Here is a 16,495-nt window from a genome sequence, read left to right as displayed (position 1 = left end):
AAGTGACAAATAATTAAATAGCAGCATTAAAATAACAAGCGAGGCTATATACAGGGGGAACCGATACAGTGAGTCAATGTGCTGGGGCCCAGTTAGTTGAGGTAATTGTGTTAGTATGTACTGTACAGGTAAAGTAGGTAAAGTGACTATGCATAGATTATTAACAGAGAGTAGCAGCAGCGTAAAAGAGGGGTCTGGGTAGCCCTTTGATTAGCTGTTCAGGAGTCTTATGGCTTGGGGGTAGAAGCTGTTAAGAAGCCTTTTGGACCTCGACTTGGTGTTCCGGTACCGCTTGCTGTGCAGTAGCAGAGAGAACAGTCTACGACTAGGGTGGCTGGAGTCTTGGACAATTTTTATGGCCTTCCTCTGACACCCCCTGACATAGAGGTCCTGGATGGCAGGAAGCTTGGCCCCAGTGATGTACTGGGCCGTACGTACTACCCTCTGTAGTACCTTGCAGTCGAAAGGCTGAGCGGTTGCTATACCAGGCAGTGATGCTCCCGATCGTTCAGCTGTTTGGGGCGGTATGCAAATTGGAGTGGGTCTAGGGTTTCTGGGATAATGGTGTTGATGTGAGCCATGACCAGCCTTTCAAAGCACTTCATCGCTACAGAAGTGAGTGCTATGGGTCGGTAGTCATTTAGGCAGGTTACCTTAGTGTTCTTGGGCACAGGGACTATGTTGGTCTGATTGAAACATGTTTGGTATTACAAACTCAGTCAGGGAGATGTTGAAAATGTCAGTGAAGACACTTGCCAGTTGGTCAGCGCATGCTCTGAGTACACGCCCTGGTAATCCGTCTGGTCCTGCGAATGTGAATGTTGACCTGTTGAAAGGTCTTACTTACATCGGCTATGGAGAGCGTGATCATACAGTAGTCTGGAACGGCTGGTGCTCTCATGCATGTTTCAGTGTTACTTGCCTCAAAGCGTGCATAGAAGTTATTTAGCTTGTCTGGTAGGTTCATGTCACTGGGCAGCTCGTGGCTGTGCTTCCCTTTGTAGTCTGTAACAGTTTGCAAGCCCTGCCACATCGGGACGAGCGTCAGAGCCGGTGTAATACAATTTGATCTTAGTCCTGTATTGACACTTTGTCTGTTTGATGGTTCGTCGGAGGGCATAGCGGGATTTCTTATAAGCTTCCGGGTTAGAGTCCCGCTCCTTGAAAGCGGCAGCTCTACCCTTTATCTCAGTGCGGATGTTGCTTGTAATCCATGGCTTCTGGTTTTAGTGGTTCAATGTGGGCTACCCAGATCAATGTATCCAGGTTGGACTGATGTGTCATTTTCTTTTGTGTTGCTGCTCAGATATCCTGCGTGAGTTTAACCCCTCCCTGACCGGCTTCTCAGTGGGCAAAGGAAAAGAGCACACCCCTCAGGCCTTCCTCAACCAGGCTGTGGCCGGGGGAAAAGCCAAGTAAGTCTCATCACCCATCCATTTGATCATTTTCTATCCAGACATACCTGCCTCACTGACTGACTATATTTTACTGAATAGGTTTTACTGAAAATGTACTGAATAGATTTTATATTGAATAGTTTATTTTGTTTTTATTTGCTGAATGGTGATGTTGGATTGTCTGTGTTTGTTTTGAAGAGACATACCAGAACAAGTGCGAGCATTGGTGGCCAGGATGAAGAATGACTCGGTTAGAGACTATCCTGAATTATATTTGAATCTTGGTGGGAAAAGTACCCAATTGTCATACTTGAGTAAAAGTATACATACCTTAATAGAAATGTACTCAAGTAAAAGTGAAAGTCACCCAGTAAAATACTACTTGAGTAAAAGTCTAAAAGTATTTGGTTCTAAATATACTTCAAAAGTAAATGTAATTACTAAAATATACTTACGTATCGAAAGCAAAAGTAAAAGTATAAATACATTTTCTTGATTTTAAAATTTACGGATAGCCAGGGGTACATTGTAACACTCAAACATGATTTACAAACAATGCATTTGTGTTTCGTGAATCTGCCAGATCAGAGGTAGTTGGGATGACCACGTGTTCTCTTGATAAGTGTGTGAATTGGACCATTTTCCTGTCCTCCTAAGCATTCAACATTCTAATGAGTAATTTTGGGTGTCAGGCAAAATGTATAGAGTAAAAAGTACATTATTTCCTTTAGGAATGTAGTGACATAAAAGTTAAATAAATAAATAGTCAAGTAAAGTACAGATACCCCAAAAAACGACTTAAGTAGTACTTTAAAGTATTTGTACTTAACACCACTGTCTACCACACATAGATTGATATAATACACACGTTTATATTATCTGAACATGTCCCCTTACACAGCTTGTTAATTTCCAAGAAGACTGGAAAGTGATCACTTTGTTCATTGGAGGCAATGACATGTGTGACTACTGCTACAGCTCTGTGAGTACCAATACGATGTGTATACGATACAATACAATGCGACGCAAATTCTGTATCGTGGACTTCTCTAACAACTCTGTCTGCAGTGATACTGTACTGGATGTGCATGTTCCATTGCTCTGACTGTCACTACCTGTTATTGCCCCACAGCTGGTTTATTCCACTGAGAACTATGTGCGACACATTCGTGAGTCTCTGGATTACCTTCATAAACAGGTAGGAGCTGAAGGCGTGTCACAGTGTTTTCTCTGAATCTGTCCCTTTTCCACCTTCTTGCATTTACAGATCAGATCAGATAGCACAAGCTTTCCTCTGTTTTCAATTACTTTTTTCAACTTGAAAAACGTTCTCTCTCTCTCTCTCTCTCTCTCTCTCTCTTTCTCTCGGTCTCTCTCTTTCTCTCGGTCTCTCTCCTTCTCCCCCTCAAAGGTCCCTAGAGCCCTGGTCAATCTGGTTGAGCCACTCTACATCCCCGTCCTGAGACAGATGCACACAGACTTAAATGCAGATCTCAAGTGCCCTACCTGGCTTGTCAAGTAATTGTCCGTCCCTGCAGGTGTAGAATCTAACTAGAGCATTTGCTGGAAGGAGTTTTCACCATTGTAAAATCCATGATGGGGAATGTGCAAGTGCACACTTTGAATCTAGATGCAGCCTATCTATAATCCTCCTCATCAACCCACCACTTTCATATGTTTGCCATATGCAGGGAAATGTGCCAATGTGCCAACACCTGATCTCTGAAATGAAGATCAATAACACCTGATCTCTGAAATGAAGATCAATAACACCTGATCTCTGAAATGAAGATCAATAACACCTGATCTCTGAAATGAAGATCAATAACACCTGATCTCTGAAATGAAGATCAATAACACCTGATCTTGTGTCTCTCCTATAGTATTCTGTGTCCCTGTGTCATCTCGCCAAAGGAGGGTTCTGAAGCACTTCGTCAACTCAATGGTCTGAACAGAGATTATCAGGTATGGCAAAGACTAATTCTGCAGTGCATGTGGGACCACAATATTATACTTGACTCTATGGTAAATACTATAGTGCATGATGATGAATTACCAATAACAAAAACAAACTAACCTCTTTCAGCGAGGACTGCATGAGCTTGTGGAGTCAGGACGGTACGACACTCATAACAACTTCACGGTGGTCCTGCAGCCTTTCCTACGAGACATCATCGTTCCCCAGACGGAGGTTAGGCACACTGCATTGTCACTCCTCTTGACTGTGAATCAACAACAGGTTAACTGATCAATCTGTGTGATTCCAATGCCCTTTCATGGCATTACACACACACACTCAAACTGTCCCCTCTGTCTCACCCACAGAATGGACGTCCAGACCGTACTTACTTCAGTCCTGACTGCTTCCATCTCAGTCAGAAGACCCATACTCTGATAGCCCGCGCTCTCTGGAATAACATGGTGAGACTCAATAACACTATCACAATATATCCATCTATAAATTATATAGAGCCTGACATGTCATCAATACATGTGACATGTCATATATGTACAGTGTATGTATGTATGTATGTATGTATGTATGTATGTATGTATGTATGTATGTATGTATGTATGTATGTATGTATGTATGTATGTATGTATGTATGTATGTATGTATGTATGTATGTATGTATATGTATGTATGTATGTATGTATGTATGTATGTATGTATGTATGTATGTATGTATGTATGTATGTATGTATGTATGTGTGTGTGTGTGTGTGTGTGTGTGTGTGTGTGTGTGTGTGTGTGTGTGTGTGTGTGTGTGTGTGTGTGTGTGTGTGTGTGTGTGTTTATATATACTACCATTCAAAAGTTTGGGGTCACTTAGAAATGTCCTTGTCTAGAAGACCAGCATCCCGAAGTCGCCTCTTCACTGTTGATGTTGAGACTTGTGTTTTGCGGGTACTATTTAATGAAGCTGTCAGTTGAGGACTTGTGAGGTGTCTGTTTCTCAAACTAGACACTCTAATGTACTTGTGCACTTGCTCAGTTGTGCACCAGGGCCTCCCACTTCTCTTTCTATTCTGGTTAAAGCCAATTTGCTCTGTTCTGTGAAGGAAGTAGTACACAGCGTTGTACGAGATCTTCAGTTTCTTGGCAATTTCTCGAATGGAAAAGCCTTCATTTCTCAGAACAAGAATAGACTGATGAGTTTCAGGGAGAAAGTTATTTGTTTCTGGCCATTTTGAGCCACACATGCTGATGCTCAGAATACTCAACTAGTCTAAAGAAGGCCAATTGTATTTATTCTTTAAACAGAACAACAGTTTTCAGTTGTGCTAACATAATTGCAAAAGTGTTTTCTAATGATCAATTAGCCTTTTAAAATGATAAACTTGGATTAACTAACACAATGTGCTATTGGAACACAGGAGTGATGGTTGCTGATAATGGGCCTCTGTACTCCTATGTAGATATTCCATGAGAAATCTGCCGTTTCCAGCTACAATAGTTATTTACAACATTAACAAAGTCTACACTGTATTTCTGATCAAGTTGATGTTATTTTAATGGACAACAAATGTGCTTTTCTTTCAAAAACAAGGACATTTCTAAGTGATCCCAAACTTTTGAATGGTAGTGTGTGTATATATATATATATATATATATATATATATATATATATATATAGACATACTGAAACTTTTGAACGGTAGTGTGTGTATATATATATATATATATTATATATACTGAAACTTTTGAACGGTAGTGTGTGTATATATATATATATATTATATATACTGAAACTTTTGAACGGTAGTGTGTGTATATATATATATATATATTATATATACTGTGTATATATACTGTATAAATGGCTCTGACTGTTACTACCCAAAGCAGAATACTGTGTTTTGTCATTGAGGGACACAAATGACATATTCAGTTGATCCAGGATATCATAGCATCACCCCAGTTCTTTTGAATTTACTGAGATGTTAGTAAATCATTCTTCTTGCTCTTGTGTTCCCTTAGCTGGAGCCTCTGGGCAAAAAGACTGTCAAACTGTACTTTGACGATGGTATCCCTGTGAAATGCCCCTCTAAGGTACAGTCTTATGGCTCCACATGTTTACAATTGTAGCAACTACAGAAGTACTGTGTTGTCTACACATCACTTTATGCTATTAACTGACTATATTTCGGTCACTCTTTTACAGAGAAGAGTGCGATAAGAACATAAGCCAGTTAATGAATATAAAGTGTTGATAGTACTATATGTTTAGCTTATGCAAATGTATCTCTGTCTTCCCCCAAGACCTCACCATTCGTACGGACCTATGTCAACAGCAATTACACCTATGAGGAACCCGCCCCAACACCTCCACCAATCACGGTAGGCCACCCACCCAGGTTCAAATCTTTGCGACTTCTAGTAAAACATGTGTTGATAAGGTGGACCAGGCTAATACTTTCAAGAGATAATGGATAATGACAGCTGTTATTAAATAACTGTGTTCATCATTAATTTAGGTATGGTGGCATTGATCTGTGTTCATCATTAATTTAGGTATGGTGGCATTGATCTGTGTTCATCATTAATTTAGGTATGGTGGCATTGATCTGTGTTCATCATTAATTTAGGTATGGTGGCATTGATCTGTGTTCATCATTAATTTAGGTATGGTGGCATTGATCTGTGTTCATCATTAATTTAGGTATGGTGGCATTGATGATGGAAATGTGTTAAAATACTGTCTCACTTTGACCTCCCTCCCTCCCTCCCTCCCTCCCTCCCTCCCTCCCTCCCTCCCTCCCTCCCTCCCTCCCTCCCTCCCTCCCTCCCTCCCTCCCTCCCAGAGCTGGGGAAGTGACTTCTCTTGTGTGGTCTTGGCTCCATCCACCTCTGTGCCTACATCAGGTGAGAGTGAGTGTGTTAAGAGATGACAAGGTTTCATAAGAGGAAGTGCATAGCTAAGGGAAGGCCAATGACCTGGTTGCATACATTTGTCCAACCCCCTTACCAGACCAATCAGATCAAATGGTATTGGTCACATACACATGTTTAGCAGATGTTATTGCGGGTTTAGTGAAATGCTTGTGTTTCTAGCTCCAACAGTGCAGTAATACAGTTGAAGTCGGAAGTTTACATACACTTAGGTTGGAGTCATTAAAACTCCTTTTTCAACCACTCCACAAATTTCTTGTTCACAAACTATAGTTTTGGCAAGTCGGTTAGGACATCTACTTCGTGCATGACACAAGTCATTTTGCCAATAACTGTTTACAGACAGATTATTTCACTTATAATTCACTGTATCACAATTCCAGTGGGTCAGAAGTTTGCATATACTAAGTTGACTGTGCCTTTAAACAACTTGGAAAATTCCAGAAAATGATGTCATGGCTTTAGAAGCTTCTGATAGGCAATTTAAATAATTTGAGTGAATTGGAGGTGTACCTGTGGATGTATTTCAAGGCCTACCTGCCTCTTGGCTTGACATCATGGGAAAATCAAAAGAAATCAGCCAAGACCTCAGAAAAAAAATGTGTAGACCTCCACATGTCTGGTTCATCCTTGGGAGCAATTTCCAAACGCCTGAAGGTACCACGTTCATCTGTACAAACAATAGTACGCAAGTATAAACACCATGGGACCACGCAGCCATCATACCGCTCAGGAAGGAGACTCGTTCTGTCTCCTAGAGATGAATGTACTTTGGTGCGAAAAGTGCAAATCAATCCCAGAACAACAGCAAAGGACCTTGTGAAGATGCTGGAGGAAACCGGTGCAAAAGTATCTATATCCATAGTAAAACGAGTCCTATGTTGACATAACTTGAAAGGCCACTCAGCAAGGAAGAAGCCACTGCTCCAAAACCGGCATAAAAAAAGCAAGACTATGGTTTGCAACTGCACATGGGGACAAAGATCGTACTTTTTGTAGAAATGTTCTCTGGTCTGATGAAACAAAAATAGAACTGGCCATAATGACCATCATTTTGTTTGAAGGAAAAAGGGGGAAGCTTGCAAGCTGAAGAACACCATCCCAACCATGAAGTATGGGGTGGCAGCATAATGTTGTGGGGGTGCTTTGCTGCAGGAGGGATTGGTGCACAAAATAGATGGCATAATGAGCATGGAAATTATGTGGATATATTGAAGTAACATCTCAAGACATCAGTCAGGAAGTTAAAGCTTGGTCGCAAATGATTCTTCCAAATGGACAATGACCCCAAGCATACTTCCAAAGTTGTGGCAAAATGGCTTAAGGACAACAAAGTCAAGGCATTGGAGTGGCCATCACAAAGCCCTGACCTCAAACCTCTAGAAAATGTGTGGGCAGAACTGAAAAAGCGTGTGTGAGCAAGGAGGCCTACAAACCAGACTCAGTTACACCAGCTTTGTCAGGAGGAATGGGCCAAAATTCACCCAACTTATTGTGGGAAGCTTGTGGAAGGCTACCCGAAACGTTTGACCCAAGTTAAATAATTTAAAGGCAATGCTACCAAATACATATTGAGTGTATGTAAACTTCTGACCCACTGGGAATGTGATGATAGATATAAAAGCTGAAATAAATCATTCTCTCCACTATTATTCTGACATTTCACATTCTTAAAATAAAGTGGTGATCCTAACTGACCTAAGACAGGGAATTTTTACTTGGATTAAATGTCAGGAATTGTGGAAGAACTGAGTTTAAATGTATTTGGCTAAGGTGTATGTAAACTTCTGACTTCAAATGTTTGTAACAAGTAATATCTAACAATTTCACAACATATAGCCAATACACACAAAGTAAAGGAATGTTATTAAGAATATATAAATATATTGACGAGCAATGTCATAGCGGCATAGACTAAGATACATTAGAATAGTATAGAATACAGTATATACACATGAGATGAGTAGTGCAAGATATGTAAATATTATTACAGTGACTAGTGTTCTGTTTTTTAAAGTGACCAGTGATTTCAAGTCTATGAAAAAGACAGCAGCCTCTATACATAACTGTCCAATCACACAACATGTCTGAGATGGGTGTCCAATCACACTACATGTCTGAGATAAGTGTCCAATCACACTACATGTCTGAGATGGGTGTCCAATCACACTACATGTCTGAGATGGGTGTCCAATCACACAACATGTCTGAGATGGGTGTCCAATCACACTACATGTCTGAGATAAGTGTCCAATCACACTACATGTCTGAGATGGGTGTCCAATCACACTACATGTCTGAGATGGGTGTCCAATCACACTACATGTCTGAGATGGGTGTCCAATCACACTACATGTCTGAGATAGGTGTCAAAACCCAACAAATGATAGCAGTGTATGATAACTATGTTGTAACATTATGGACTATGGGAAGTGGAGTGTATTTGTGTTTATTGATCAATTCGTGCCTCTGTCCCCAGTTCATAAGCTGCGACCAGGAGACATCAAGGTGGTGGCAGCACTGGGAGACTCAAACACGGTAAGTGTGTGTATGCATGTGCGTGCATCCGTGCATGTGTGCGTGTAGAACAAAACTTGCCTGTCAGACTTTTATATTATCCTTTGTGCTGAGAGGACATATTCTTTACATGGTGGGTTGTTCATGTGCCTTTGTTGTCATCTGTTTGCAGGCAGCAGTTGGAGCCAAGGCAAAGAATGTGTTGCAGCTCAACACGCAGTACAAAGGAGTGTCATGGAGGTACAGTGTATTTGGAAAGTATTCAGACCCCTTGACTTTTTCCAAATGTTGTTACGTTACAGGCATATTCTAAAATGTATTATTGTTTTTCCCCCTCATAAATCTACACACATAAATGCCCATAATGACAATGCAAAAACAGGTCTTTAGACATTTTGGCAAATATATTAAAAATAAAACAGAAAAACCTTATTTACATAAGTATTCAGACCCTTTGCTATGAGAAAGTACTGTACATACATTCTGTAATAAATCATGCACCAACATAGTCCAAATGCACAGCATACATGTTATGGACCACTTGCAGAGCACATTGATACTGCCAGATTGTTTGAACACTGGTCAACAGGGAAATGGACTAAATGTGTGTGTATTTCTGCAGCATCGGAGGAGATCAGGCCTTGGACACTGTCACCACACTACCAAGTGAGTCACTATTTTCTCTTGTCTCTCTCATCCTATTGGCTCATCTTATCTGCCCATCAAACTTATCCAAATGAGCCATAACTTCACATATGACTATTTCTGTAAAATTGTTGGAGAAAGGCTGCAATGAATACATAGGAGGTTGGTGGCACCTTAATTGGGGAGAACGGGCTCATGTTAATGACTGGAGCGGAATTAGTGGAATGGTATCAAATACATGTTTTTGCTCTGTTCTGGACATTATTAAGAGCTGTTCTCCCGTCAGCAACCTCCTGTGAATGAATACCCAGTGCAAATGATTTTGTAGATTTTCAGCATTTACAGATACATCCATAAGATGGCAGTCTCAGCATATGATCTCATGACATTCCTCTGGAGTGCAGCCTCCTTGCATAGAGGAAACATGGTTCATCCAGCTGGCAGCGCTCTCTCTGTAATAAAGCTAAAATGGACCATTTGATAATGAAACGTCTGCTTATTTTCCAACTCTAGTTTTTTTTTATCTCTCTCTCTCTCAGACATCCTGAAGAAATTCAACCCTTCCCTCTATGGCTTCTCCAAGGGTCAGGGCTTCCTGCAGAATAGTGGCTTCAACATGGCGGTGCCTGGAGCCAAGGCCTTGTGAGTAGAGAGATAAGATTAGACCTCTCTGTGCCCTCATCCACTCACTGTCCTCTTTTTCCAGTAACACTATTTCCAATCCTCTTTTTTTTAAAGTATCATCACCTCCCCATCAGTTTCTCCTGTCCTGTCTTCTCATTTGAACAAAGGCATAATAAACACTAAAGCAAATGTTTCTTTGTCTCTTCTAGTGAGATCCCAGCCCAAGTCCAAGCTCTCATCAAGGCCATGAAAGATGACGAGGTGAGACTGGTCTATGCCCCATTGGCACCTATTCCCTACATAGTGCACTACTTTTGACCAGAGCTCTATGGGCCCTGGTCAAAAGTAGTGCACTACATAGGGGACAGGGTGCCGTTTGGGATGCAAGCCTCTTCCATGACTCTATCACTGTGTTGAATATTGGACTCAGTTTCTAAGGATAATGACATATTGTTGTATTATGAGTGTATGATCATCTATAGCTACAGTATGTCTCTCTTGTCATTGTCTCCCTCTTTACACGCACACAGAAGGTGCATTTTGAACATGATTGGAAGCTAGTGACCTTATTCGTTGGTGCCAGAGATCTTTGTGATTATTGCATGGACCAGGTATGTATTCTTATCTTAAAGTCAAACATACAGTGGACAATTATTATCATTTTAATAGTGGTAGTGTCCAAAAATAGTGTTTAAAAAAGTGTTATTTATGCTCTACTTTACACAGAACAACCTTACACCCAAGAACTACAGTGAGAATCTGATGTTGAGCTTGGACATGCTGTACAAAGAGGTTAGTGATCAAATCAAATCAAATGTATTTATATAGCCCTTCGTACATCAGCTGATATCTCAAAGTGCTGTACAGAAACCCAGCCTAAAACCCCAAACAGCAAGCAATGCAGGTGTAGAAGCACCTGATAGTGATGGAAGGCGTGGTGTTCAGAATCATTTTCAGAATTTTAAGATCTTAAGCCAAATATCATGCCATCTCCCTCCATCTCTCTCTAAGGTACCGAGGGTAATGGTCAATGTTGTCGAGGTTCTGGAGATGGATCCATTGAGGAGAGTGACTAAGGATGCTCTGGTCTGCACCCTTATGCAGAGGTTTGTATGAAAACTCCCCATTTCCCTACGAAGACGGTAGCTCCACCCACTGCATCATATGCCTGTAGAATATGTATATTCACAGCATTAGTGAATGTTTTCCGTTCAAGTGTCTTTGTTATGCACAGAAATGCTTGCCCCTGCTTTTTCAACCCTGAAGAGAACTCTCCTGAGCTTACAGAGGTCAATCGGATCAACCAGGAATACCAGGTAAGGGCAGAACAGGGTCTGAACACAGGAGGTTGGTGGCACGTTAATTGGGGAGGACGGGCTCATTAAAAAAATATATATATATATTTCACCTTTATTTAACCATGTAGGCTAGTTGAGAACAAGTTCTCATTTACAACTGCGACCTGGCCAAGATAAAGCAAAGCAGTTCGACACATACAACAACACAGAGTTACACAAGGAGTAAACAAACATACAGTCAATAATACAGAAGAAAAAGTCTATATACAGTGTGCGCATATGAGGTAGGATAAGGGAGGTAAGGCAATAAATAGGCCATGGGGGCGAAGTAATTACAATATAGCAATTAAACACTGGAATGGGAGATGTGCAGAAGATGTATGTGCAAGTAGAGATATTGGGATGCAAAGGAGCAAGATAAATAAATAAATACAGTATGGGGATGAGGTAGTTGGGTGGGCTTTTCACAGATGGGCTATGTACAGGTGCAGTGATCTGTGAGATGTTCTGACAGCTGGTGCTTAAAGCTAGTGAGGGAGATATGAGTCTCCAGCTTCAGTGATTTTTGCAGTTCGTTCCAGTCATTGGCAGCAGAGAACTGGAAGGAAAGGCGTCCAAAGGAGGTGTTGGCTTTGGGGGTGACCAGTGAGATATACCTGCTGGAGCGCGTGCTACGGGTGGGTGCTGCTATGGTGACCAGTGAGATGAGATAAGGCGGGGCTTTACCTAGCAGAGACTTGTAGATGACCTGGAGCCAGTGGGTTTGGCGACGAGTATGAAGCGAGGGCCAGCCAACGAAACCGTACAGGTCGCAGTGGTGGGTAGTATATGGGGCTTTGGTGACAAAACGGATGGCACTGTGATAGACTGCATCCAATTTATTGAGTAGAGTGTTGGGGGCTATTTTGTAAATGACATCGCCAAAGTCGAGGATCGGTAGGATGGTCAGTTTTACGAGGGTATGTTTGGCAGCATGAGCGAAGGATGCTTGTTGTGAAATAGGAAGCCGATTCTAGATTTAATTTTGGATTGGAGATGCTTAATTTAAGTCTGGAAGGAGAGTTTACAGTCTAACCAGACACCTAGGTATTTGTAGTTGTCCACATATTCTAAGTCAGAACCGTCCAGAGTAGTGACGCTGGACGGGCGGGCAGGTGCAGGCAGCGATCGGTTGAAGAGCATGCACTTAGTTTTACTTGCATTTAAGAGCAGTTGGAGGCCACGGAAGGAGAGTTGTATGGTATTGAAGCTCATCTGGAGGTTAGTTAACAAAGTGTCCAAAGAAAGGCCAGAGGTATACAGAATGGTGTCATCTGTGTAGAGGTGGATCAGAGAATCACCAGCAGCAAGAGCAACATCATTGATGTATACAGAGAAGAGAGTCGGCCTGAGAATTTAACCCTGTGGCACCCCCATATAGACTGCCAGAAATCCGGACAACAGGCCCCCCTCCGATTTGACACACTGAACTCTATCAGAGAAGTAGTTGGTGAACCAGGTGAGGCAATCATTTGAGAAACCAAGGCTGTTGAGTCTGCCAATAAGAATGTGGTGATTGACAGAGTCGAATGCCTTGGCCAGGTCGATGAATACGGCTGCACAGTAATGTCTCTTATTGATGCAAGTGGCAACGGTGAGAGACTTGTTTGTGGAAAGATGGATTTTTAAAAGTAGAAGTTCGTATTGTTTGGGTACAGACCTGGATAGTAGGACAGAACTGGTAATGGCTGGAGTGGAATGGTTTTAAATACATTCCACATGGTTTCCATGTGTTTGATGCCATTCCATTTACTCCGTTCCACCACTTATTATGAGCCGTCCTCCCCTCAGCAGCTTCAACTGGGTCTGAACTACCATTCTGAACAACTGGGATTTTAACTCTATAAGGAATTGTCATGTGTTACTGGTATGTAAGGTCTTGGCCAATGTTCCAATGTGTGGAGTAAAGTGTGTTACTCACATATACATGAGTTCTACAGGTAAAGATACAGGCATTCAATGTGATCAGATCAATCTAGTGTAACTCTACAATACTTAACATTCTCTCTTTGTTCGCTCTACTCTCTCTGTGCTTCTGTCCAGATGGAGACTGAGCGACTGGTCTCTGGGGGGCACTATGATGGGCGAGAGGACTTCACTGTCGTCGTACAACCCTACTTCCGAAACGCCTTTGTCCCTTTCATTGGGGTGAGTGTGGTTTAACTGCACACACACACGCACACATGCACACACGTACGTGCAAGCAAAGACACACACACACACATTGACACTGTTCTCTTGTCTCCACAGGATGGGAAGCCTGACTTGAGTTTCTTCTCGGTGGACTGTTTCCACATCAGTGAGCGAGCACACGCTGAGATGGCCATCGCTCTCTGGAACAACATGGTGAGGACAGTCACTTAGAGAGTAGTCCAGTCCCAGATCTGTTTGTTGGGGAATGCAAAAGGAGAAGGAAGTGTGCGACATTAAAAAGGGCACTTACAACAAGAAAAGGAATGTACACTAATGTCAGGAATGGAACTAATCAGATTTTGTGTGATTATACAACATGAAATTCAACACTTGTTGCATTGCCAACTCCTATGGTCGTTGTCAAGACAGCACCCACATTTCTGGGACCAGGCTGCATAGAGTACACTCTGAGACATAACTCACAACACATGAGCTATGGCCATAGTATTTCATGTTTATGTAGGTCACAACACATGAGCTATGACCATAGTATTTCATGTTTATGTAGGTCACAACACATGAGCTATGACCATAGTATTTCATGTTTATGTAGGTCACAACACATGAGCTATGACCATAGTATTTCATGTTTATGTAGGTCACAACACATGAGCTATGACCATAGTATTTCATGTTTATGTAGGTTAGAACACATGAGCTATGGCCATTGTATTTCATGTTTATGTAGGTTACAACACATGAGCTATGGCCATAGTATATCATGTTTATGTAGGTTACAACACGTGTCACGTTTCTTCAAAATCGAACCCAGAAGCAGACCAGGACAAGGAGAGTAGGAAGAAGGTGAGTATTTATTTACAAGTGAATGTGAGTGGGTAGATACATCCAGGTGGCGTAGCGGGCAGCGGTGGTGAGTTGATGGGAGTAAATAGGTGGATCCAATGGGGAAGCGGAATCCTCCGATGACCAGGCGGGAATGGGGTAAATGATCCGGGTGAGTAACTGAAGACAGAACAAACGGAGGTAAGTTGAAGGCAAGCAAGACGTACAAAACAACAAAACAAATTCTATCCAACTTGAGGCTGATACTATGGCACAACATACTGTTCATGGCTAACGATCCGGCAGGGAATGGATGTCAGGTCAGAGCTTTTGAAGGGGAGAGGTGATGATCAGGACAGGTGTGCAGATTACTGATGGGATACAGGTGCGGGTGAACATCGATCTCCCAACAAGCTAATCTGCCCGGCAACCAGACAGGGTGCGTTCCAGGACACCGGAAACACACTCCAGGACAGAAACACAGGAAAACACAGACTCAGGAAGCGGGGTTCGTGACAACATGAGCTATGGCCATAGTATATCATGTTTATGTAGGTTACAACACATGAGCTATGGCCATAGTATTTCATGTTTATGTAGGTTACAACACATGAGCTATGGCCATAGTATTTCATGTTTATGTAGGTTACAACACATGAGCTATGGCCATAGTATTTCATGTTTATGTAGGTTTGTGGCCTGACAGCTGTAATGTTTTGTTTTTACAGTTGGAGCCGGTGGGCAGGAAGCAGGTCTACAACAACTTCACATACGACCGCACCAAAATCAACTGTCCTTTTGAGGTATGTTAACATGAACACAACCTTTATTATGGAACATTTTGGTCAGCTGTTTGCTGAAATGGCAATCAGTAAGTCAGTCTCGACAGTGCATGTGGGTTGTTGAGTGTGTTGGTTGAGCAGCAGTTATGTCACCTACTGAAAGCTACTTCTTACAATGTAGCAGAACAAGATCTATTCTCATGTTAGTTTCCCTTAATCTGACATTTTCTCTCTTCTTTAGGATCAACCCTTCATCTTCACTAAGGTCAATAGCCTCCCAAGCCCACCTGTAACCCCCACCTCACCTGTCCCAAACCCTGGCACCACCACCCCAAACCCTGTGGCACAGTGTGACTCCTCCATGCCTGTGTGGGTGCCCGTGGTGCTTGGTATCACCGGCTTACTGATCGGCTGGGGAGTCACCTGGCTATTTATGTCCTGCAGAGAACGTCAGAGTAAGAGGAAAATGGTAGAGGGATTGATTGAGATGAAAGGAACTGGTTTCTAATGATATTCTGAGAGGGAGTTTGGAGATGGTCACAAAGGCTTGAATACACACGCACACACATGCATACACACACACACACACACACACACACACACACACACACACACACACACACACACACACACACACACACACACACGAGTGGATAGCACTGTATCAAACAAACATATTTTATATAAAGTATGTAATAGATGTGCTAATTGTTTTGTAAATACACATGGGTTATGGCATATTTTCTTCCTATGAATAAGGTGTGATTTGTACACCTTGCATTTCCTAAGAATGTACCATATTCCTTTGTATTTAAACAATAAACATTGTTGATGAACATTCCATTCAGCAACCGATAAATAAATACTTTCTTGTAGAGATTCTATTCCAAAAGGTCTGAGTGTGAAAATACAGTATACAAATCATTTACGTGACATGGACAATAGCTTAGTATTAACCAAAACCAATACATTTTCAGAAAATATGTCATCGGGTATTTCAATTGCTTCAGGTGAACCCCTACGAATTACCAGGATGAGGTCAATGTAAACCAAGCGTATTGCAATAGAAATAGGAACAAACCATTGTCATGGAGGGGGCTAGGGTGGTTATTTCATTGAGGGGACACAAGTAGTCTCACCCCTTCTTATTATACCTCAGTGGTCTCACCATTTTAATATTTGACAGAGCCACATGCAAAAGGGAAAGTTATCCGTATCTGTGGTAGTGATATGAGGGTCACAATAAAAGTAATGGACTGGTTATATCACCGAATTATGTTGTTAACTTTGAATTTACTGTGTCATCAAGCAGGTCAGCTTCCA

The 16,495-nt window shown here is 41.8% G+C and overlaps 1 protein-coding gene across 2 annotated transcripts in view; it reads left to right on the top strand.

Moving 5' to 3' along the window:
• The window catches only part of LOC109866435 (phospholipase B1, membrane-associated), a 29,400-nt gene extending 13,363 nt beyond the window's left edge, over positions 1–16,037 (top strand). For both annotated transcript variants that reach the window (XM_031800081.1, XM_020455118.2), the window contains exons 19-42: positions 1,307–1,415; positions 1,596–1,647; positions 2,299–2,379; positions 2,530–2,595; positions 2,809–2,915; positions 3,281–3,362; positions 3,484–3,588; positions 3,723–3,818; positions 5,380–5,451; positions 5,662–5,739; positions 6,204–6,264; positions 8,771–8,829; positions 8,981–9,048; positions 9,431–9,474; positions 9,993–10,095; positions 10,287–10,338; positions 10,608–10,688; positions 10,804–10,869; positions 11,089–11,183; positions 11,312–11,393; positions 13,458–13,562; positions 13,665–13,760; positions 15,119–15,193; positions 15,414–16,037. In XM_031800081.1, coding sequence (XP_031655941.1) covers positions 1,307–1,415; positions 1,596–1,647; positions 2,299–2,379; positions 2,530–2,595; positions 2,809–2,915; positions 3,281–3,362; positions 3,484–3,588; positions 3,723–3,818; positions 5,380–5,451; positions 5,662–5,739; positions 6,204–6,264; positions 8,771–8,829; positions 8,981–9,048; positions 9,431–9,474; positions 9,993–10,095; positions 10,287–10,338; positions 10,608–10,688; positions 10,804–10,869; positions 11,089–11,183; positions 11,312–11,393; positions 13,458–13,562; positions 13,665–13,760; positions 15,119–15,193; positions 15,414–15,680 — 2,102 coding nt within the window. In that variant the 3' untranslated portion in view covers positions 15,681–16,037. The remainder of the gene's footprint in view (positions 1–1,306; positions 1,416–1,595; positions 1,648–2,298; positions 2,380–2,529; positions 2,596–2,808; positions 2,916–3,280; positions 3,363–3,483; positions 3,589–3,722; positions 3,819–5,379; positions 5,452–5,661; positions 5,740–6,203; positions 6,265–8,770; positions 8,830–8,980; positions 9,049–9,430; positions 9,475–9,992; positions 10,096–10,286; positions 10,339–10,607; positions 10,689–10,803; positions 10,870–11,088; positions 11,184–11,311; positions 11,394–13,457; positions 13,563–13,664; positions 13,761–15,118; positions 15,194–15,413) is intronic.
• The last annotated feature ends 458 nt before the right edge of the window (positions 16,038–16,495 follow it).

This window comes from Oncorhynchus kisutch, linkage group LG21 (genome assembly GCF_002021735.2).
Source record: "Oncorhynchus kisutch isolate 150728-3 linkage group LG21, Okis_V2, whole genome shotgun sequence".
NCBI classification, from domain to species: domain Eukaryota; kingdom Metazoa; phylum Chordata; class Actinopteri; order Salmoniformes; family Salmonidae; genus Oncorhynchus; species Oncorhynchus kisutch.
Note: the sequence above shows the minus strand (reverse complement) of the source record. Positions and strands in the feature narration are given on the sequence as shown.